Here is a 26,201-nt window from a genome sequence, read left to right as displayed (position 1 = left end):
ATTCATATAGCTAAACAACGTTTGTCGAAACAGCATATATCTATTACCTGCTCTCCGCGCCGGTGATTGTAGTGTAAGGTGTGGAAGATGGACTAACACTCATAAGTGGTGAAAATCCTTTCAATGTGAAAGAATTTGTTTTCTTTAGAATAGATTTTCGTGGATGTTGAACTCCACCGCTACTTAAAACTGAAATTGGTAATTCGCTATTTGCTATCCGCCGCAATGTAAGTATATCTGGTGCGGGTAACACTTCGAATCGCGACGAACGCCTCATACGATGTTGGCGTTCTAATTCTTCACGGGCCCTAAAATATATTTTTATTTTGTATTATGAAAAAATATTATGACTTCTGCGTATACATCAGAGTTGGTACAATTTGAGTTTACAGTATGTCAAATAAATGTTCAGTTTAGTGTGTATAGTACCTTTCTTGTGCTTCTTTTTGCCATTTGGCGGCAACTTGCAGTCTTTTATCGCGTCCTATTTGCTTATCTATTAACTTAATTAATTCTAATCGTTGCACCGATCCAAGAAGTATCATGCTTTCAGGATTGTCAACTAGAGGAAAGCTTCTAAGATGACGATTCTGTTTTAAGGTATCTTTCAAAGTTAGGTAGGAGATTCCATGCCAGATATACTTTACATCTCTGACCATGAAATCCTCAACGCAGATATTATACATGCCTGAAAGGAAAAGAAAATATTCACTGATAATTCAAATTTAAAGTGAATATTGTCGGTGACAACACTTCAGAAAATAAAATTTATCTGAATGATGATCTAGAAAAATAGTCGTTCGATATTTAAAATCAAACATATCTTTTGTGCTAAAATCGTTTTGTCCAATTTATATATTTAAATTATTAATAATATTTTTATATTATTCTATTAATCTAAACTGAAGTTTGCATGGCGTTATAAATATGTCATATAACTTACCGGAACTAGATGGCAACAAATCAGGTAAATAAGGCAATCGTTTAATAAGTATAATGCTATCGTATATTGAAGGCTGTAGCAAGGCAGCAACAGCATTTGATACTAATACTGCTATCATCATAGGTATAATATGAGTTATTTGTCCAGTCATCTCAAAGGTTATTACACTTACGGATATTGTATGAGTAACTGCGCCAGAAAAGGCAGCAGCACCAACGGTTGCGTAACCACCTATGAAATAGCAAAATGTTTTTTAATGTGCTCATGTAATAAACTGACATTATATTATAATTAATGTTGATGAATTAATTGACACGCATTTATTTCTCGCTCACGCATTATATCCATTTCTTGATAGACAAACTATTAATGCATCGTCTATAATAATATCAATTTGCAATCCTGCTTAAATGCGCGAACTTCTAATGGATGGAACTTGCCAAGGCAACTAGTATCTTTTCTTTGATGTGTGTCGAAAAGTGGTCACAGTTTGACCAAAGCTATAAATTATACTTAAAAGCTCTTAACTTTCAAATGGCATGGCTTAATTTTTCAACTTCCCGTAGGGTAATTAACTTCCTGTAGGGTAAGTTATTGTAATCGCCAAAAATCGAAATTGTAAATTTTTGCATTTCTTTACGTTTTGAAGGTTTTTGAACATTTCGGCATACCTCAGAAAAAATGGATGTGATTGTGTGTGTATGTATGTATGGATACAATTTTTCGTCCACGTTTTCGGCCGCATGGATCAACCGATTTGAATAGTTTAAAAAATATTGATAGGGAGATGTACGGATTAATTTTTGGCAAAAGCAGGTTCAGCCATTTCGGAGATATGAAGCAAAGAATGCAGAAAATAGAAAGAATTTTTGAGAGAACGGAGCATCCGCTTTGAATGATCCAAAGAACACTCAATTCGTAAGGATGGGGAGAAGTGATTATTAATTTTTGGCAACGGCAGGTCCAGCTGTTTTTTCCAGCAGGAGATACCGAGCTAAATGTGTAAAAAGGACAGTTTTTGAGAGAACCGATTTGCACGATTAAAAAAACTTTGATTGCGTTGACGAAACGATTGGTTTTGGGAAAGTTTTTATTTATTCATTATTATGTTTTCTTAATTTCCAAAATTCCAAATAGAAAATAATTCGAATTTTAATTTTAATTCAAGCTAGAGTTCTAAAGTTCACTTATATACTGCAAATAATTAATTTCAACTTTGCTATTCAGTTTATATAATTCTTATAATTATGATACAATGTCCTTAATTTTAAATTCGATTGAGTAAATTTTGTTTTTTACTTTTCTGTAAAGATATATAAGTTATATTATTTATAAAAATAATCTATTTGAAAACATTTAATATTCCTCGAATATTTCATTACAGTGCGAAAGTTCCAGCAATTAGCCTTAAGGTACGATGCCATAATATTTAATTATTTTAATTTTTTCTGGATCACAATTCTATCACGATTAAAAATTTTATTTTTCTGAACTAAAGAAGCCTTGTTTTTTCTCGAAATTTATTCTACGTTTCAGTAATATGAGATTTTTTTAAGCAAATTTGATATACTGAAACTATTTTTTTCATGAAACACTAAAAAGCAAATTGTACATTTACTACAAATCATAATTGAAAATATAGAGAAAAAACAAAAATGACTTCTTCTATACTCCCTCGAAATAGTTTATTATTATTAATAAATAAATGAATTCTATTAAACGAACTCTGAGTTAATCTTGTAAATATGATACATTTGAAATTGAAGATGCCACTTAATTCGTTCAATTAATATAATAATATTCCTTGATTTTTTATCAAGATATATCATGTTTCAAATTTGTTTTGTCTGTCAAGAAGTATTCTCAAATGTAACATATCATACATCCAGTTAGTCAGGAGATGACTTACAATGACTAGTATGTTTTCATGCGAGACGAAATATATTTTATTTATGAAAAGGTGTATGAAGAGGCTAATATTTCTTTATAAATAATGTTTGATTTATATTGTGTTACAATATCATATAGCTATGTTAGTATGAAGAATGAATAATGAAGATGATATCGTACCGGGATGAATCATACCAGGTATTATGAGTGCCTGTTGCCCGCCGTATCGAATTCCGGTCGGGAACCATAAGTGCATTAATTCGCCTACCATGCGCCCAAAAGCTGCACCAATTTTGAAAACTGGAATAAAGCTTCCACTTGGTACCGGTATGGTACTTGAAATTATTGAAAATATGAACTGCAACATAATAAAAAAATAATTATCTACATAATAATCTAAGTATTAATTTTATATATTATTTATTATTATATATCATAAGAAGAAAGCGGAAAGAAATATGATATTTAACCACATTCAAAACCCAACTACTGAAGCATTAACTTACTGTACCGTAAATAATAAGAATCCAGATAGGCTAATGAATACATCTGAATATGGTGTTATCCAATGCTTAACAACTTCTGCTTCTTGCACACTAAGGTTGCCCTTTGTCCATGTAAAATTTGTAAATAAGCCAGCAACCTGATCATGGGTATTTAAGTCGCCTGCCATAAACTGCCCAAATCCGAGAGGAAAAGACACTGATGCAACCAGCAGCGAAACAATGCCGGGGTAAAGAAAACGGCTGAAATTGAAGTCAAGTTACGATCAAAATTTCATATAAAATATTTTAAATCAAAATTAAATATATGACAAATATTATAAATAATGTAAATCGAAAATATAACGTTAAAATTAATTTAAGGGTGGACGTTAGACTTATTCAGGTGAATTTGTGATTGCACTAATTGTATATTGATATATTGTGAGCAAAATGCAAACTTAACCTTATAAAACGATTTTCAATTAATTTAGGCAATGTATGGCCTAACATGTAACCTAGCGCATAGTTACATTTAGTTTAAACTGTTAATAGAAATTCATAAGTTATACATCAGAATACATAAGTTAAGCAAGTTTTAGTAGTCAAAAATGCATGAGATTTGCTAATACTTTTCACATGCCGTTTTAAATTTATAATTTATCATTCATCTTACTTTTTTTGAAGAAACTTGTTTAGCTCTTTGTTTGAACGCATAAATAAAACATACTGTCTATGTAACCATACATAAAATGCGCCTCCTAATCCGGAAACTGCTCTGTAAATAAAAAATGTATTTATTAAATTTAAAATATAATAGTCAATGTGTAAATACACATGCACACACATATAAACGTCATTTCAAGAACTTTGCCAGAAAACAATAGCTTGGAAGTGAATTTTGAGCCAGCGAAATTTTCAATAAAATATTATCTCCGATGCTTTTAAGTGTTATATTCAAAGAACAAAAGAATATCAAACTAAAAAAGTTGTTACATTTATATTGGAGTTCTTTCTATTTTTGTCGACTAATTAATTAATTCAAGTTATTTAAATTGTATTCACAACATTATTATTCTTAAATGGACATTTTATTTACTTCTTAAAATGGTGTTTTAGACAAACTGAAATACATATGATAATTACCCGATAAGAGCAAATACGAAGAGCTCCTGAGGATCAAATGGGTAATCCATTGTGAAGTTGGTACGAAAAACTGCTGTTACTGTGTCAACTTTCTGAAACCATACTGCAAGTAATCGAAATACAGTTGCGCCGCAAACAGCAGCAAAGAAACCACGCCAATAGTTACGCACAGCAAAGTAAACTGTTGTTACTTCGATGCTCATAAGTACACCTAAAGATAAATATGTAACGAATATAATATATATTAATGCATTAAGAGGTGATGATCATTTATCTATCAAATACTATTTTATACCTCCAATTGGTGCTGCAAAACATGCTGCGACACCCACAGCGCAAGCTGCTGCCAACATCTCAGAGTTTCGCGATTCATTTTCGTAGATTCCTTGGAAGGAAGTGACCAGTTTGCTCAACAACTGCGCCACTATGCTTGCTATATGTACAAATGGACCCTAGTTAAAAGTTCGGTTATATATATTAATTTATTTAGTAAAATAATTAGTTTGGGAATTATCTGATAACTGTGTAATAATTTTATTATAAAAATAATTAGTTATTTGTAAAATTATATTGAAAAATGGGAAAAATTTTAGGTAATTGAAAAGTTTTTGAATTGAGTGAACTTTTTTTTAAAGTTTCTATAAATTAAATATGATAGTAATATTTAATATAAATATAATATATAGATTATAGCCAGTGGTGTTGTGCTAATATTTTTTTTGTCGGAACGCTAAAATTTAAAATCCAGTTCATGAACCGGTTCAAAAAATTTGATATATTTCAATAAGAACTCACAAATCTAACATATTGACTTCTTATATAATTAACTCTATTATATACAGCTAGTCTATAAATTAAATTGTACAAGTATGAGGGAATCATTGAGTACATAATTTATATTCTTTAATAACATTAATTATATTTATTGTGGTATTATTTGTATTCATTAATACTTACAAGTATTTATTATTATATAAAAGTACTTAAGATTTATTACAATACTTTATAAGACTTAATAATTACTTAACCTAATAATACGATAGATAACCTATTACCTATATTACTATACTATATTATTGTATATCATAGGTAGATATCTATTATCAATCATACCGTGAGATACCTACACCGTCATTAACTTATTATATACCTACATACTTTTTACTTCTTATAAATATTACTGTCTAATTTATATATTTACCTGTATTATATAGGTTTACTTTACGCCCTATGTATTATCTCTACCTATCTATTGTCTATACCGGGAATTGAACCCGGGACATCTGCGTGACGGTCGCGCACCTTAACCACTACCCTATCGGGTATCCCCACCAATAATATAATATGGGACGCACTGTTGTTACCGCGGGTCATTTTCTAATTAATTAGATAATTAATACTAAGGTGGCGCGACGACACGCGAAAAAAGACGGTTGATTGTAGCGTTACGGTGGTTTAGTGGTTAACGTTGTCGCGTTCCACGCGGCGGACCCGGGTTCGATTCTTGGTAGGGTTAATATAGCGTGTAAGGAAAATTATAGATAATAGGATATATAGTAGATATAGGTTAGGTGCATTCGGTATACAATGCAGGGATTTGAGAGTATATGATGAAATATAGCGTATGGTATAGATGTAAGGCTATAAAAATACACGAATAGGAACCTATGATGTAGGTGTTAGCGTAGAAGAAATGCGAATGAATATAAGATTTAATTTATAAATATTATTTTTTCTATAAGAATTTTTATCTCGGTATTAAATATCCAAATTATCCGTTAAGGCATCGATTACACCTTACTGCTGCCTTTGCCGTTATCACTTAATAGAAAATTAATTACTGCACTTTTAAACGATTGTGTGCACTGTGCGACAATAGACATAGAATTATAAATTTTATTAAATGTTTGAGTAACTTGTGCGAGCTAATTTTCTTAAGATGTTCTTAGTCTCGCAACTTACTGAATTCTAAAAATTCTAAATTTAAAAATATAAAGTAAAAATTATTATACCGCTGTCTGGAAGGGATGGAAATTTATAAATATACAGACTAATACATACAGAATTTGGAATTTTTCTGTAATCCGTAATATTGAGAAAGTTTGCATTAGACCTAAAAAGGGATGCTTATTTACCTAAGCTATGGAAATATATATGGAAAAATTATATGATTTGCACATGCATCTTGTGCTCACTTAAACTAAACAATGATCATAATGTATTTAACGAATTTTTAACAATATTTACAAATTACATTCAAATCACACAAAGCAAGTGGGTTAAAGTCGTGTAATTTTTTAATTTGCCTCCCCCCTTTGAATTTAAAAATGGATTTTTCTGTGGGGCGTGGGCCCCACGTTAGGAATTACTAGTCTAGGAGTACAATTTTTTAATCTACTACCAGGTTAATCAATAACTGAGTGATCATCAATTCCACAGCACCTTCCTCAGATTTTTAAAAGATCAAAGTTTCTATGAATATGCATACAAATCTCAAATTGTAGGCCGAAATTTAGACAATAAGTCTATTGAAATATCAGGGTAACTCTTTTGCTATAAATTGTCAACTAATTTACCAATAAATAATTGTCAATAAAGGAATGATTAAAGAAAATTACCAATAAATGTTGGATTGTAAAAATTTACAAGCGATCGAACGGCTTATATTTTTGCCTTAGATGGCAAAAAATTCATCCAATTATTAAAATATTACATTTTTTTGCAGTTCCTATGCTTTTGTATTTATAGAATTGCTTTTTTCGCTACAATCAATTTCCATTATATGAATGTCCATTATATGGATCAAAATCGCGATGTGTCCCAATGATCATCAAATTTGACCCATCCAAGTGTTTTTTAATTCAAACATATATACGCTTATATCTTACTACTAATTTTATACTTACTTCTTTGCCCAAAGGCATACCACTACCTAGTGTGGCAGTCAGTCCTACCACCTTAGCTATTAATGTTCGAAATGTTAGATACTCTTTCAATGTAACACCTCTCAAAATCGTTTTCATCTCAGGAATGCCGGAACCTATTTAAAATTACAATTCAATCAGTTATACTACATTGAACTAAATTTAGTAAAAACTAAGTACTTCAGTGACTCTGAAGCAAGATTTAGCCCCTCAAATTCATAAAGGAGAACCAATTTTTCTCACAAATCATCTTATAAACAAAATTAATCTTAGCACAAAATATATCTTACCTATACTTTGTGGTGCGACAAGATGAACAAAACCGGCTGAGAATAATATGAGGCATACGGGTAAAGAAACCCATGCCATGTACTGCATAACTGGATGGGAACTTAAATCTCTGTATAGCCAAATCCGGGCTGTAAATTGAAACCATATTTCATAAAATTTTACACATGACACGTAAAAAATAAGCATTATTTGTTTGTTTAGGTTGCAATTTAGTTTAAATGTTATTTATTTATGTACAATACAAAAATAAGAGCACAGTAAAACAATCAATTTCATATAACAGCCAATAGAATAACCACCAATCATATATAAAAAATGTACAATTAATAGTATTTCAGTCCTTGCGTTTGTAATATTTGCAAAATAATATTTTGGATAGATAGGATATTCTTTTTAAATATATTGTATATATAGTATTGATAAATTACTTAAAATTGGTGTCTTTCTCAATTTATTATACATTTTATTAATGTCTTAAATTTGTGCATGGTGCTTATTAACAATTAATTACTTATAATCCATTTATACTTTTATAAAAACATCATTTTTTGCGATCCAATTATATGAAATGTGAACTCTATGACCGTCGATCGTATTGTTATCACGTGGTCGATATAGTGAAACAAATAAAAAATTAACCATAATATATAAAATCATTTATTTACATTCAAAATTATTGAATACTTCAGTACAAAATAAATAATTTTTTTAACTAAATATAAATAAAATATCAAATTTACTTGAATTCCAAAAAATATTAAATTAAAGATTTCTATCCTTTCAATACCAATGACCACAAATAAATTTCAAACGCGTATCATTTTGATTTATCCAAATTTATTTCAAATCGATATAGATTTTTTTTATTATTATTAGTTTATTGGCCTTATAAGCAAGTACATTAACCTTTGTTTTGATTTGATTAAGTTTAAATAGCATTTCGAGTATCTAACGTACCCGCATTATAATTTATAAAGTTTTTATAACGAGATTTAAATTGTTGTTTGTATAATTCAATTATACAGGTCGACAAAATAAAAAAAGTCTGTATTGGGTACGACACATATGTTTTCCAATGTACTTTTTAATACTCGACACGAATCTGAAGTCAAAATTGGGGATCAAACTGCAAAAACGCAGAAATATAAAAAAAAATAACGACAAAATCACCGATCTAGTAATTCTTCTACTTGATAATTAAAATCTTATAATTTCTTTATTTATTTTTTGTTTGATTTAGTTTAATTATTTCATGGGTTTAATATAATATATATTTATCAATCACAATGTGACAGTCTGGACTGTGCTCTGGCCTATTACAGCAGGGGTGTGCATTAATATGTAGTGATAGGCTATCAATACCCAAAGAAAAATAAATTCAGTCGATTCCAAAAAAAAATCGTGCATTAATTCATAATGAAATTAATTTATTTAGTCTTTGCATAGATTTTTCTACTTTCTTACCATTGTTGCACATAGAAATTCCCCGATCCATAGCGAATGATAGTAGAGCCATGATAACTCCCAGCAAGGCGAGAAACACCCAATCTTCTCCAAGTCGAGCACACGTGTGTCTCCATATGAAACCGAGCACATCTAAAGTTCTGGACATACATGGACTCCTGTCTCCTAATAATTCTTTATTTCGATCCTTGTCATCTTTTTTCCTTCGTCGTTCTAATAACCTCAATTTGCGTGCTTCTTCTTTTGCATATTCTCCAAGATCTTTTGTATATCTGCCATACATCTAAAATTAAGATAGTATATTGAGCTATGTATTTTACAGATTACTTAATTTAATATCTAACATGACACAGCAACAAAATATAGAAATAATCAAATAAAATTTTATAGCATTCACAAATTTCACACACGGTATTCAGTAGGTACTATAGCACCTATTTACTAAGAATACTGGGCATACTTTCACAGTAACATTTTGCTGTGTCTAAGCACTACTTCAATAATTATTTGATTAAATAATAAATGATCAAAGTATAGTTTCAAGATTGTAGTAAATTATAGTAATAAGAATTATTAACACGGAAAATTCTTGTTGTCTATAATAATACCTTCAATAATGAAGCACTAAACATTAGATTCGGTGTTGGTACATTAAATTTTCGAAGCAATTTTAATCGCAAGTTACACATAGAAGCTATACATCCAAGATTATCTACATCTTTTCTTTTTTATACATTACAAACAGCAATCAAAACTTAAAGAAACATATATACTGTTATGTCTATTTAATAACGTGGCTTTCTAGAGAACAACCCAACGAAGATGAACTTATAACTTGAAATTTTCACACTGATGGTTTTTTATTGATGCGGCCATATCAAGGATGCGTTATTTTCACCTAACATCAGGCTATCCAAAGCGGGTATTAAAACTGGAATCTTAGAAGGGAAGCCCATATCTGCAAATCCCGAATTTACCAGGATGGTTATCCAAATCTACCTAATAGACACCCATGTCTATGAAGTTGAATTGTTAGACTATGATTGTTTGAAATTTATCGTGCCTTTGCCAATTATTCAGAGAGTACTGATATTAGAAATAGTTCAGAGAATACTAACAAACGTAAAGCTTAGATAGAGTTCTACGTAGAAAGTATAATTATATTAAAAAAAGAATTTTAAATATGTTTTATTTATCTCATAATTTGCAATATTGTTAAAGAGAGAGAAAATCAACACTTTGCTAAACTTGGTAAAACCATTATTTATATGTTATGTTACGTTTGAAAGTTGGTAAATATATTATAAAAATTACTCTTGCGAAAAGTTCTAAAAACAGATATTAGATACATAAATATCTAAGTACGCATATTATGTTAATAGATCATAAACTAAAAAAAATATTATTAAAAAACAGAGATTTTATCTATAACATTAATATAGTATTTCAAACATGTATGTTCTGTAATTGCACTTCATTTATTAGAAAAACAATTATTAGATAATATGCTTTAAAATTTAAATTTACTATATTGTAGTACAAATACGTACTTCATTAATTATTGTGAATTATTAATCTACAATTATTATTATTAGGACCACCCTAATATATATATATATATATATATATATATATATATATATTAAATTTTTTTATATAATATATATATAAAATATTTTATATATATTATATAATTTATTTTATATATATATATTATATATATATATTTATATATATATATATAATTTAAATATGAATAAATCTTGTTTGTAATAATCATATAATAAAGTAATAAAAATCGATCTAAACGTTTAGATAGAGTACAATTATTCTTCAATTACGCACCAACATGACAGAAATATGCTGTGAAGCTAATGGAGATTTTATTAAAGACGAGAGAAATGAATCTAATTTATATAATATATAATATATATAATATCAATAAAATACTTTTTGAAAGTTACATTCAAATGCGGGTTGTAATATAAATTAGATGTCTGCTCTTTGTCATTTTTTTTTCATAACAAATTATACAACAGTTATATATTTAGTATAAATAGAGACATAAATCATAAACATGAAAACATAATTAAGAATATTTTTTTAAGGAAGTAACCACAGGTGCTACTTAAATCTTATCATCATCAGCATGTTAATGTTGTCTACCAGATGCAACCTCCATCTTATCATCAGCATGTTAATAGTGTCCGTGGAATGTAAACATGATATTATTTAATATTTAGACTTTTCCAAAAAATCTATAGTTTATTCATTTGAATGTCTTAACAACCAAGTTTTCGATAAGATTACTATTAATTGTTGACTTTAACAAAATCACAACTGTTGATCTTGAAATAAATCTATCTGCAGCCAACATATTTCGAATAATGCGATTCGCAAACATTACATTTAATGTTGCTGGTCTGGACTTTAATTAATATTTTACTTACAAGGATATGTTCGTTTGGATAATAGCATTCCAATGGTTCTAATTCGTTATATTTTGAATTTTCAACAAATTTGTAGGATTGCATGCATCACAGTTATCTACGTCGATTGGTTAATTGGTAACTAAGAAACAATATTCACGAAATATATATATAACACTTAAAAATTACTTATCACATTTTGAACATTAATAAAATTTTACTTCTTCAAACAACATATTAAGCAAAACTAAGTGCCCAGAAAAATACTACTATTCGTATCGTTGTATCTAATAATACATACTTTAATGTGTGTTCACGAAAAGACGGTCAATCTTGATATTTTGCCAGAAGGTCTTATAGTAATACATAAGAAAAACACTATTGATTAAATTCTGTGTCAAATTAAACTATTGTTGTTATTGTTAGCAATCAAAACTCTGTGCATTTATTTAATGTTTAACTAAACTTAACTAAAAAATTTGTGCGAACATGTTCAAATTACGTGCGAACATGTTCAATTATGAAGAGTAATGGGCAAACACCCAAATACTGAAATGTTCGTTCAAGGAAAATTTTGTTTTTAGAAAATCATTATCTAAAAAGTTATAGAAACATAAACATTGAAAAATAAAATAACCTAAAAACTTTAAAATGAAAGTTTCGAAAATAATTATTTTTCAACATTTTAAATATTAAGAATAAAACAATTATACAATTTAAAATCAAATAGTCAATATTAATGCAAACGAAGTGCGATTGATTAGACTAATTTTTAATTAGCATAAAAGCTTGTGTTTTTTTATTGTATTATCCAAAATATTTTTTTTTCTTTGTGTTTGTAGACAGCTGTTTTGTTAGCTAGCATTATTTCAAGCAAGTAATTTTTTTATTCTGTTGAACAAAGCTTTAGTTTAAAATGCAGAAGCAAAATTAATATTTAACTGTAAATCATACACATGCTTCAAGGCCAATAATTATATAAAACTTTAACGTTCGTATTAATCGAAGTCATTAAAAACCAACAGCATCGATTTTAATGATTTTTTGATATCCCATATAAAACAAAAAGATATCCTGTAGTAATACCTAATAAAATGTTTTGTGCTTGAAGATAAGCAAAGTAATTGTTTCATAACAAATATTCACAAAATTTTGACAAGCAAACAGAAAGAGCTATCTATAAATTCAATGATAAGAGCCTGTTCAAGAGTTATTGCTTTTTAATAGCAATATGAAGTAGATAAACGATTTAGTAATTTCATTTTGTAAATCAATTATACATTTGTATGTCTCCAGTGACACCTCGTCCCGGATTGGCCAGAATAGTCCCAATTTTTCACCTTGCGTCCTGATTTTTTTCTAAAATAATTATTTTCAAAAATTTAGTTTTTTTTTGTCTCTGATTGCGCAAATTGAATCTTCGCTATTACTTAATAATAAAATTATAATAACCCATAAATTAACTGAAAATAATATATATATACGACAAGTATGCTTGCTTTGATGAAGCATTAAATAGTTGCTAGGAAATATATCGCCGAATCCAAAAATCCAAAAAGATGGGTTAAGATAGGCTCTCACTTTACAATTAGCCCAAAAAACAAAACAATTTCCTGTAGCAAATGCTTTAGCCAAGATAATAAGACATGACTTGAAGGAGACTAAAAGCGATAATTTTTGCTCAAGTTAACACGTTGACTGCGGGGTGCTTTGGACTTGTATTATTTTTTTATGCTAAAACGTTTATTTAACTAGTTGGTTTGGTATTTAGCCTTGAGGCAAGTTACATGAACTTCCCGATATGTGTAATTAATCGACTTAATCAATAAAAACTAAATTAAAATATGAGTGATTAAAGTATTCCGAGTGGATTTATTACACATAATTGAAAACGAGCGACCACTTTGACACGGAGTATTTTCTAAAAGTAAATTTTCAAAAATCAACAAGTGTTATAATTGAACCAGTTTCCATAGGACTTTAATGGCTTGATATGTTCATTAAAACCAAGTACTCTATCGTTATACGAAGTAAAATCGTCCAATTTTAATTTTAACAAACGTTAAAAAACTACTTATTTTCTTGAACTTTGATGATTTTTTTAAACTAAACTACTTGTCGTAGGGTCGTAATATTCCAATAAGTTGTATAAGACCATGATGTATATTATCAGAAAAAGTTTCATAAAAATCGGCTCAAATTTTTTTTTCAACAACGAATTACAAGAAAACGGCTCGGTAGATTTCCACCTAAAACTAATCAGTACCATTCCCAACTAATATCTTTCGAACGGTTTTTGATTTTTTAAAATCGGTTCGGTAGGATGAGCTTAAATGTGGACGAAAAGTTTAACACTTTTTTTCAAATTACAAACAAACGGCTTGGCAGATCGTCGCACAAAACTGACAAACGATAGTCCTCATCAAGATACATCAAATGGCTTTTAAATTTCTAAAATCGGTTCAGGCATTTTTGAGAAAACGTCGATGAAAGGTCTAATTTTGACAAATGCCAAAAAAAACGATGCCAAGTTTTGCAAACTTTGACGAATTTTTAAAGTTAAACCAATTGTCGTAGAGCCGTAATATTTTAGTATGATCTAGAAGACTATGGTATCTACCGTCAAAAAAATAATTATAAAAATCGTCGAAAAAAAATTTTTTAACACTTTATTACAAGAAAGCGGCTCGGCCGATCTCTACCAACAACTCATCAGCACGATTCCCAATCAATATCTTTCGAATGGTTTTTGAATTTTCAAGATCGATTTAGAACTGCGGGCTAAAACGTGGACGAAAAATTTTTCACTTTTCTGCTATTTACAAAGAAACGGCTTGGCTGATCGTCGCGCAAAATTGATAAACGCTAGTCCTCATCGAGATACATCGAATGGATTTTAAATTTTTGAAATCGGTCCAGCCATTATTGAGAAAACGTCGATTTACGGCAAAAAATCTGTTCACACACACACACACACACACACACACACACACACACATACTTTTTCCAGATTTGGTCTCATTCGATTCAGAATGGCTTGAAACGTCGAGAAAACATAAAATTAGCGAATCGGATTTTTTGATGAAAACATAAACTTCTCCTTTGGGAAGTTAAAAAACACATTTATTTACACTATATTATTTAAACAATAGTTTCATTTAAGCTGTAATTCAGTGGCAGTGGCTAAAAGTGTTATTTGCATCCTTCTTCTATCCATAGGAATTATTTGGTTTTACTATGCCGCTAAATTAGGTATAGGTTTAATAGTTTTGACAGCCGCACCAGGATTTAAGGAGGGGAATACAATTTACTCTAATAATATAAAGAAAAAACTGATTAATGTAATAATTATAAATAGATCACGTTGTGATTTACATTCTAATACAGTCTTCACAATTGTTTTATATACCCACATATATTTTTCGATATACTATAGAGAAATTAAATCTTTAAAGGGGGAGCCTGCCTTAGAGGCTTCAAAAATCGCTTTTGTGAGGAATTTTTAGGAAAGGAAATAAATATTTAATTTAAACGAAACTATCAGGTTTAATTGTTATATATTTCAATATTCTTCTCAAATTATTATATTAAAATATATATATATATATATATATATATATATATATATATTTAGATGTATTAGTAGTATGTATTTTATGTTAATATGCCGGGTACAAGCATTTTGCCGATGTGCCACGAACGTGCAGGTGTTATTTGGCGGAAAAGTTGCAGGTGACCATTTCCATCCGAAATAAAAAAAAACACAACAAACTTATATTTTGACTAGTATAGATTCTCTTTAAACCTAAAAAATCCAGAAAAAGTAAGAAATTCACCAATTTTTTGCAACTTAAAAAAAATCATGTTTTTGGTAAAAAAAAATCACTTTAGATTGTTTAATAAGTTGGTTAATTATAACGTTTTCAAAGGTTTTTTGGGTTTAATTAGAAGTGAATTTATTCCTGAATACAATCAATTTTGTTTCGTTTTGATAGAACGTTCAGTTTTCCCCCAATTAGGTAATAACGTAAAAATGAAAAGCTCGTATACATGCTCGACGCTTGCCCACTATATTTCTTCTGTAACTCCGGACATAATTCGAATTTATTTCTGAAGTTTTAGGATACATTCTTGGCTAGTTTTGTAAGACATTTTTGCAAAAAAATCAATTTTTTTAAGCATCTAGGTTACTATTTTTCGAAAACACTGACTAATTGATTAATAATGTAACTATAAACCTTTTCTTTGATGCGCGCAACTATTTCCAGCAATTCTTTGGTCAAATACCAAGCATTTTGTTATAATTTCATCATGCAGGAAAAATGCAAATGTGTATCTAAAAACAGTTCTCACAACAGTTTGCGCATATGAGTCTCCAGGTTCCGAATCATCATAATCCCGGACTTCATAATCCTGATCGTCTTCAATTGGAGGCGGACATGGGTAAAACGCCTGAGCTACTACCGGCCTCTTACCACCGCTGATTTTTCTGCTTCTGTTACGTTTTTGACATCGTTCACGTTGGGCAGTCATAAGTTTATGATAATCGGCCCATTCACTTTCCACTGTCATATCATCTTCGCCGAAAAATTCCGGATTATATTCCATCATGTTGTTATATCAGGGATTCTATTTCACAGATTTATGATTTTTGTAAAAATATTGCTTTATAATTGATAACGATTCATTGACCTCTACTTTCAATCATAAATTAATAATGTAGTAATTTTTTTGCTATGATATGAGTGCAATCATATCGTTAAGAGATAATTTTCGAATTACATTTAGGTACAAATTACCGTATGGTTCAGAAAGCATATAACAAATTTAGTGTTAAAAATATCAAAACAAATTATGAATATCAGACTTCAAAAGTCATGGAACTTAAAGTATCGATACTGAAAACATTTGGAAAGTATGATTATAAATTGTTTTCATCAAACTGCATTGCGAAAAATAGTTACTATGAGATATACGAGCCATTTTCGAAAGTCCTATATAAGTTTTGTACCGTTGAAATTCAATTTTCGCGTATTGTTTTGTAATATGATTAGATCTTAGTTCCTATAAAATTATTATGTCATAGTAGGTACCTGTAATATGACTACATCATATTACATAGTATTTGTAATATGATTAAATAGTACCTGCTATAATATTACTGGACTGGCAATATCTTATTTTGACATTGACTTTTATACTACAATTATAATTGAAATTGTCTGGAACAAGAAATTTTGCTTCAGAAATACTTATAAAAAAGAGAAATATATTACATCAAATTGGACAATAATATTATTTTCAAAAAATAATCAATTATCGTCTATAAGTAGTTAAATTCAATAACTTCCTCTATAGTAAGAACCGCATAAAAATTGTACGTAACTAACAATAAAAATGAAGTGAAAAGGCTGATTTGATTCTGATGATATATATGATGATAAAACATTTAAGCTGTCGGTGCTAAAAATGAGAATTTTATATATGCATTCAAGGGTACAACATTTTTATAGAGCTTTTAATAATGTGCTTATAATTTAATGATGAAAAAATTAAAATCTTATTAGATTTGTAATGAAGAATTATAAAAATCCACCTGAACATACAATTTTGAAAACTTTATACAAATTTATAAAGCTTGCAAATATATTAAATTTCTGTTAATACATTGGTTCCGGATTTAGTATTGAAAATTTCCGATGTCTACTTATTTAGATGAATAAACGATTTGATTTTCTAATAGAATCATTATATTTTCGAAAATTTAAAATGTTGACCTTTTAACTAACTTTCATCTAAGTTCCATTACATTTATATAGCTTACTTAACTATTAAAGTCAAAAAGCTTTTAACCGGTTTTTATTTTAGTGAATCTAGTCAATCGGATTCAAACTATTGAAATAATTGCTTTACAAACTAGTTTTCTAATTTGTTATTTAATTTAATGTTAGATACAGAATTCCAAATTCCATACTTTTTCTCAAGGATTTTCATTTATTAATTGATTATTTTTAAAATCTATCATTTGCAAATAAAATTAGATTTTTTATTTGTAACATTACTTTACTTAGAATTCACAAAGTTCTCGCTTCAGAAAAAAGCACCGCTGTTTTTTTTAAACAAAAATAGTGGGAAATACCATATTCTTACAATTAAAATTTTATTTTATTTTTGCAGGCAAAAATATTTATATTCTAATTTGTTGAACATAATGTAAAATTCCCCTTTTTATTTTTCAAAGCTATTTTCACAATGTAATAATAATGAATGCATAATGAATGAATTAGTGGAAATTTACTATTATACAGATATACAGATATGCACATTATAATATATATCATAATCATATATGATTATTGTACCCACAGACGTGTTTAACACTACACTCTTTTTTATAAATCACAATAGCATATTTTAGTAAGAAAGTAACTAACAATACACAATATTAGATTCGTAATATCATCTAACACCAAATTTCTTTTAAGGGAACCAAATGACTGCTATAATATCAATTTTGCAAAATACTATTCCTTTTGCAAAACAAACTTTATAAAGAACGAAGAAGAAATGACATTATTCATACCCAAGCAAGATGCATGAATTTCGACATGTACTTTGCACTGTAGTTAAATAATTTAATTCAATTGAATCCGGTGCCTCGTTCTTGAATGAGTTATGTAAAGACATCAAACGTAGCACGAATACGTTTATATATATATATATATATATATATATATATATATATATTATACAGTAATTTGCAAAACTATCACAACCGCACCAGAAAATCATACTTCTCTCAAAGAAAAAAAGCAGAATAACCATTTTTATGTATTATCATATTCTACGTGGTAAACACTCCAAAAAGTTAGAATCAATTCCTATATTATCAGGACTTTTCGTAATTGTTTTGACTCTCATAATTTGTGTATTACTGGTTTCGAAGGCAGCAGTCCTATCCTAGTTGTAACATATTATGACTATACAACAATATTTTTTGATTTCATGTTTCAATGCCTGCGAAAGCCTCCATACTACTGGACATAATATTTGATTGATTGTCATATTGCTTGATACCGACCTGGATAGAATACTTGATATCTCAATTGTTCAATACATACTAATATATATTAAAGTTAGAGAAAGATATTGTGAATATATCACAATAATTATATCACAAAAGCCCAACTAAATACGATTAGTTAGGCACAGTAGTCAAAACGCTTTGAAGACAAGATCTACCAAAATTATGCAAGGTAAAACTAGGAAACAAACTAGTGGGGCGCTTGGCATCGTGCATTAAGGCAAATTGCTGGAACTTCCCGTACCGAAAATTATTTTTTTTAAAAAAGACTAACATTTTTGAAAAAAAATTACTCTGAAAAAATTAGATTTTTGAGAAACTACAAATTTTTGACAAAAATTTACTTTTTTTTGACAAACTTTGAAGAAAAATTTATTTTGAATTATTTTGGAAATTCTGAACATTTTTTCAAAGCAATGCTTTAACTGCATAGAGACGAAATATCGAAGCGCCGCGTCGCCCGCCATACATTGGTACGGAACCCATAGGAATGTAAATAAAATTTATACTTATTGTTAAAATCTCTATAAAATATCTAATAATTTGATGTGCATATGTCTAATGATCATTTTTGACCGCCAAATGGCTTTTTTTTTACTTTACTAAATCTCCAAAACCGCTAGACCTGCCTTCATGAAAATTTGGTCAGTTTTTCATCTTGTTAATACAAGTCAAATGTTTTTTGAATTATTCAAATCAGACGCTCCGTTCTCTTAAAAATTGAGTTACCGTTTTTGTCACTTTTTGCCCCATATCTTTGGAACGGCTAGACCTGACTTTGCCAAAAACTAATCAGCACGTCTCCTTATCAATACGAATCGAATGTTTTTTGAATTATTCAAATCGCTTCATCCGTGTTCCCGAAATCGTCGACGAAAATTTGTATCCGCACACACGCACAAACATCCATTTTTTCTAAGGTATGCCAAAATGTTCAGAAGGTTTTGAAACGTAAAGACATATAAAAATTTTCATTTTCGATTTTTTGCGATTACTATAACTTGCCCTACGGGAAGTTAAGGTATAAAAAACTTTAGGTATAAGGCAATAACAAGTTAAATCTTCATTACGAAGTCGCCATTGATTATAAGGATTTGCTTTTCTAGTTTGATCTAATTCAGTTTTAACTTGCTGGCCTTGGCAGTGATAGTAAATATCAAAAGACAAAGCACTGTATCTCTACAATCACTGACTGCGAAAATCGGCGTTGTTTTCACGGTCAATTGCATGATAAGCGTCGGCAAATCAATCGTTTGTTTTTTGTTTTTCTGAAATGAATCTTATCTTATCTCATCTCATCAAATATAATTCGAGTTCAATCTGATCAAATATGATCTCGTAAGTATCCCACACATCTACATCATCTCATTTCCCTCTAAAATCGGGTTGATATTTCGATTTTCAGCATTTAAATTTAGAAAAAAAATTAATATAAATATTTTTGTAGCTCCTATTTTTGTTAGTTGTATTATAACTATTGTAATATCTATTATAGCTGTAAGTACAATGTTTTTAAAAACCAATCACAATAAAATTTAATAAAGTTTATTTCTATCTTCAGTACTATTCCAATTATTTAGCAAAGTAATCATTTTGTAATACATTAGGCGAAACATGGCATCCAGAGTGACGAATTTCAATAATAGAGAAAAAATATACCTTGCCAATCGTTTTGTCTCGAAGTATGGACTCGAATGTTGTAACGATTGATGTAAAATCAGTTCAATGCTTCAAAAAGTGGTTTGATTATTAAAATTTATTATTTTAACTATTATTGTAACAAGTGAAGTTACGAATTTTTCACCAACAATATTTGAAAATAGAAAAACAAAGATGTACTAGACTTTTATTCTTACGGCGTTGCTATCGGATTGAAAATCCATGACAAAAGTATTTTCTTTCTTTGTTAGTTTTTTTTAGCTGTGAGCACTGTTGTTTAGTTTACAAGACCTCAATATAATTTGTAAGCATAGGTTATTTAATTTTTTTATACGATGTGTTATTAATTTTAAGTTAGATGCAACAGTTTTTTATATAACCTCTATAAAAGCTTATGCTTGGGTAAAAAGGACCAACTGAACCTTCACCCTGGAAAATGTATAAAGAGTAAAAAATAATAAATAATAAAGTAAATTAAGTTGAAAACAGCAACTTTGCAAGAGACAAATTAAACAATTAGTTATTTCAACTCTGCTGACCTATGTAAAAATTAATCTCGGTTCCATATATTGCCAACATTTGATTTCTGTGGCCGTGATTACCTATAATTTTTTTTATCTGCGGCTGATAAATATTGTCCTCTATCAATTGTTGAACTGAAGAAGTATAAATGTAAATATCAAATTTTAAACAATGCGTCATACGATGCTATTTATCATTCTACTTAAACTAAAATATAAATATTGATGCAACATTTTTTATCATCGGCTAATAAATATTGTCCTCAATTAGAAAAATAAATAATGATGCAATATTTTTTTATCATCGGCTGATAAATATTGTCCACAAATTGAAATAAAAATAATGATGCAACATTTTTTATCATAGGGTACAAAATATTGTCGTCGAATTGAAAAATAACTATTGATGCAATGATAAATCTTTATGGCAAAATATCAGATCAAAGTTATATGCAGTGTCTGTAAAACATGTACCAATAAAATTATTATTTTGCATTAGTTAAATAATGTAGCTATTATCCTGTATTTTTTTTTTTTTATTAAAAATAAGACATATTGGACCTGTTTACCGTGTGGCCGCTCTATCTTACCCCGCCTTGGGGTAACAAACATTTGAAAAATAGCAAAAAAGACACATTTTTACAATGTTGAATAGCTTGTTAGGGTTTTATTGAACATGATCAGATAGTTGTTTGTTTGATATTTGTTATTTGTTATAATCAAATTGGTTTGGTTTTCACAATATGCTCAAAGTCAGTATATATATACATATGTGTGAGTATGTACTTATTTATTTTTTATTAGAGTTTCTATGAATTTGCATCACTAACTATTTTTCTTTCTACAAGTTTATAATAAAAAACTGACTATTTATTCATCGTGTACGTGCATGATGCTCGAATTATTGAATATTACAAATTCAACATAAGGTGTGATACTTAGCATATCGGTGATTGTAATTATCATATGGATATGATATTATATAAACTTATGTTTGGTTAAGGTATCTTTTCAAATATACAAATGGAGGTCGTTCCGTCAGCATGCTGGATAAGATTGCTGACTGCAAAGTTTTTGCTAGATTTTCGTAGGTTTTATAAATCGAATTTTTGAAAACTTACACTTTTGAAAACACGTAGCTATTAACATTTTATAAGGATTCCTATTCTAGAAATAATTTAGGTTTGAATCTTAATTGTAAAACATATTTATACATTACCTAAAATTTTCCATTCATAAAAAATGTTTATACATTTCGATTAAAATCATAATTTATTTAGCATCGCTTTTGGAAAGATTAATTTTTGTATCTGATGACAATATTTTCGCAACAGCAATTAAAACAGAATCGCTTTACACGCTTCGAATAAACAAAATAAAACGATTTGAATAAAAAATAATAATTTTATTACTAAATTATTTAAAATCATAACATGAATTTTCTACCAACGTCGATACCTTCACAGCATATATCAGTAAATAAAAACTGTATAATTTAAGAAGCCATGAAAATGCCCTTTTTCGGAAGTTTTATGTTACTATTTCTTTAGGATAAAATTACATTTTTAAGAATTATATTATTACCCATTGAACACCATGCCGTTTCTTATGCGATGCGTTAATCGAAACTGTATGACCATTATAAAAAAAATTAAATAAATTAAAAATTTATATTGGGCTATTCATATAATAAATATAATAAGTAATCTATAAACTATAACAAAAACTTAGCTTCTGTAAATACTGACTTAAGGGGGGCGATACATGTAATCGCCGTAATTTTTACCATTTTTTGAGGACTTTTTAAACTGGGAAGGAATGATTGAATCTTTTTGATTTTTTTTAGGGTTATTTATTATATATTAAAATACACAAAAAAAAAAATTTTTTAATTTTTTTTTTTTAAATGGCTGCCGTAAAAATAAATCTGCCAAGACCCTCTCGGAAAACGCCATCAATTTGCGGGCGTTCTCACTTTTCGTACGGTGATCTGAATTTAAAAAAATTAGTTTGTACGTGTTCATAAAACATATATCTTCTAGTTAAACCAAAAAAAAAAATTTAAAAAGTCACAAAATCGTAAATTAGCACACCTTAGAAAAAAAAGTTCGATTTTTCACCTTTTTTTCAATGTTTTTTTTTGGTAAAAGGGTTAATTTTTGAAAAAAATTTTGGAATGTTTGAGGTTTAACTAGAAGCTATTACTGTAAAGTAGATGTGTGCAAAATTTCATTGAAATCGGTTGAGAACTTTTTGAGTTATCCCGCCCGCAAATTTCAAAAATGTCGTTTTGAGAAAAACGCGTTTAAAGTTTTGACACAGAAACAGATAAGAGTACAATAGCACTCAAGCGTCGAGTTGAGGCGCGGCACTTAAATGAGTTTGTATTGTATAAATAATGATAATTTTGTTTTGAATATTTACAGGCATATTTTTGAGATGTTATTGTAACGATTTATGAAATAAAAAAAAATCGATTTTTTTTTCTTGTTACATGTATCGCCCCCCTTAACTGACTAAGCAGAATGCGGGAAAACACTTTTTCAAAGCTTTATTATGTAACGCGGAAAGCCACATAATCTACATACGTCAACTACAATATAAAAGAATTACATAATTGAAGGTAAAGATACTTATTAAAATACTTATTAAAATATATAACTAGCAACCAAAGTAAGTTCACCTGCATACTAACACCATAAATTAATTATGAAATAACAAAAATAGAGCATAAAATATTACGTTTAGGATATTGAAGGTAAAGTTAATATTTAGAATTCTAAAAATTATAAATTTTAGATGGTAATTTAAGCATCGAATCAATCAAATTTACTGCCTAATTCACCTCCCGCATATGTTTGATAGCTTATTCATCAGCATATCATGACGTTGAAAAATCATATTCTAATCTAAGATGATATCAGTTACTTGTGTCCAAAAAAGAACTAAAAAGATGAATACTTCCAAATTTAAACTATAGCTTTCAACCCGATCTAGCGCCAACGAGGTCTCGGACCTGTTTCGGTGGTGAAACCGAAGTTTTAAAGTTCCCAGAACCAAGTTCCCCAATCATAAAAGCAATATGCCAACGGCATGAAAAACCTATAGAACTTAAAACGAGCTAGTATTTTTAGGGCTACCATACACTAACACTATTTATGATCGAAGCAACCAAAAATGAGTGAGAGTCTTATACGAAAAACATTATTTGATATTTATTACAGCTTTTTCAAAAATGGCTCCGTCACATGATCATGCATGAAAGACTTTATTAAAGCTATGAAATTGTTGTCACGTCTACGGAACTAGAGATCTTCCGGCTATAAATCAGTGCCAAATTTCGATAAGTGCTTGATATGCATGTAGAATGAATCCCAAATATAAGTGTCTATAAATGATCTCTTTCCAACTATATAAATATCACTTTCTTATGGCTTTATTTCAAGCTTGAAAAAGAAATAAGTAATAACATTAATTTTTATGCTGAGTAAATTTTTAAATTTGTTTGAAGAACCAAACAATTAAAATACCTTGTAAGAAGGTGCAAATATATATAAAACGTTGCTCGTACGCAAATTGAACCTGATTTGTACTTTTAAGCATTGATTTGTACCTTGAAGCAAACTATTGAAACTTCCTTATTTCTACGTAACAAAATATTTTTATTTTAAACAAAATTAATCATAAACAAAAAATCATAATCTTAAAAATCCTAATTTTAAACAAAAAATGTCTACATTAACAATTATCAATCAATATGTAAAATATATTGGTAAAGATAAACATTATTATTTTTTATTATAAAACTATTAGACAGTTTTATAAATCGACATGAAGTTTATAAATTAGTAATTAAAAATAAAATCACTAAAAATATAATTGTTTATGTAAAGCTCAATACAACACTTTTTTATTTCAAAATAAACAAGAACTATGTTTTTATCTGTTTTTGTTATACGTTACTTTGTCTAGTACATTTCGCAACCCAGCGGTTAATCTTATTTTTCTATTTGTCGATACATATTATATTACACGTTCTATAATAATTTCTATAGATTTCATAATGATATATATGTAGGAAATGGCAAGTAAAAAACTGAAATTGAGCTAAATACGGACTCACCATATCAATAATTCATAAAAAACAATAAATAACAAATTCGTTTGTTGTTACACGTCATTTACAATCACTGATTTCACTGTTACAAAAATTAATTCACATACGAATTTTAGTTATATATCTTACAAGTAATGTATCAAAAAACAGCGAATTCATTTTTGACCATTATATCTAAGAATGATAGCAATTGTGCACATATAGTAAAGTAAATATTATAATTAAAAATATGAATTTTTTTGGTTTATACATACGCGCATACTTATAGAAAAATATAGAAAAGCTTATGTTTCTTAAATGTGTATGTGGAGATTAATGCAGAAAACTATTTGTCTGAAAGGACAATTAGGTATGTGGATTTTGAAAGGCCATAAAACTTTAGATATTGTAGTTTTAATTTAGATGCTATGGTAATAGGTTGTCAAATATCTCCCTTCCGCCTTTTTGTATTATAAACCAAGAGCAAAAAAGCGGAAGGGAGATATTTGACAACCTAATATTATATATGTTTTCACTTTTTTCTAATAAATTAATATATTTAAAATTCTGTCTTTGATGATAACCGTTAGGATTGCAATTTCTATGGGATTAGATGATAATTCTTTATACATAGATTCATCTCTGAGAATGTTCATAGCTTCCCAATCTCAATAATCTTTTAACAAAATCTCTGTAACATTTTCCTGATCTATTTTGCATACAGTTAAGATTGTCTTGAGATTTTTTTGTGGCTAAAATATGACGATAGATGTACGTTATATTATTCTTACAATAAATATTGTATTTTCTTTTCTGGTCTAAACTTTTTCATCAAAATACACGTATTTCGTTTCCTTCTGGATGCTTAATTATAAGGCTGAATACAATTACAGAACAAAAAAAACTATCGAATGAAATTTATTTTGATAAAAAAGTATACATCGTATCTCAAAACTAGCAAATACAACATCCATTCTAAGATTAATACAACGTACATCTGTCGGGACATTATAGCCACAAAAAAGTTAAACTAGATCGCAATAGCATATAGAATGTTTTCTATTTTAAATTTTTGCTATATAATAAAATAATGAAAAGTTGTTTTTTAGATAAAAGAATTGCATCATCAACAAAAGTAATTATTGTACCTATCTCCAGATAAGAGTGATAATTTACCGCCCACAGTTCTTGGTATCTAAATTGCTTGTACCAATTTGTAATTAATTTGTTTTTCAGTGTTACAATAATTCAATATTCTGAAACTAACAATTC

At 28.6% G+C, this 26,201-nt stretch overlaps 1 protein-coding gene across 1 annotated transcript in view; it reads right to left on the bottom strand.

Moving 5' to 3' along the window:
- LOC113364331 (chloride channel protein 2-like) overlaps nucleotides 1-26,201 on the bottom strand; it is a 35,362-nt gene that overhangs the window by 1,075 nt on the left and 8,086 nt on the right. Inside the window, exons 3-13 of the mRNA XM_026606819.1 lie at nucleotides 9,141-9,423; nucleotides 7,676-7,804; nucleotides 7,368-7,501; nucleotides 4,757-4,913; nucleotides 4,462-4,672; nucleotides 3,992-4,093; nucleotides 3,345-3,579; nucleotides 3,029-3,191; nucleotides 944-1,174; nucleotides 430-688; nucleotides 48-308 (exon numbers count right to left, since the gene is read on the bottom strand). Of these exons, the coding sequence (XP_026462604.1) occupies nucleotides 48-308; nucleotides 430-688; nucleotides 944-1,174; nucleotides 3,029-3,191; nucleotides 3,345-3,579; nucleotides 3,992-4,093; nucleotides 4,462-4,672; nucleotides 4,757-4,913; nucleotides 7,368-7,501; nucleotides 7,676-7,804; nucleotides 9,141-9,423 (2,165 nt within the window). The remainder of the gene's footprint in view (nucleotides 1-47; nucleotides 309-429; nucleotides 689-943; nucleotides 1,175-3,028; nucleotides 3,192-3,344; nucleotides 3,580-3,991; nucleotides 4,094-4,461; nucleotides 4,673-4,756; nucleotides 4,914-7,367; nucleotides 7,502-7,675; nucleotides 7,805-9,140; nucleotides 9,424-26,201) is intronic.

This window comes from Ctenocephalides felis, unplaced genomic scaffold, assembly GCF_003426905.1.
Source record: "Ctenocephalides felis isolate EL2017-DRISC unplaced genomic scaffold, ASM342690v1 CF-g0.4_SCAFFOLD_00845, whole genome shotgun sequence".
NCBI lineage: Eukaryota > Metazoa > Arthropoda > Insecta > Siphonaptera > Pulicidae > Ctenocephalides > Ctenocephalides felis.
Note: the sequence above shows the minus strand (reverse complement) of the source record. Positions and strands in the feature narration are given on the sequence as shown.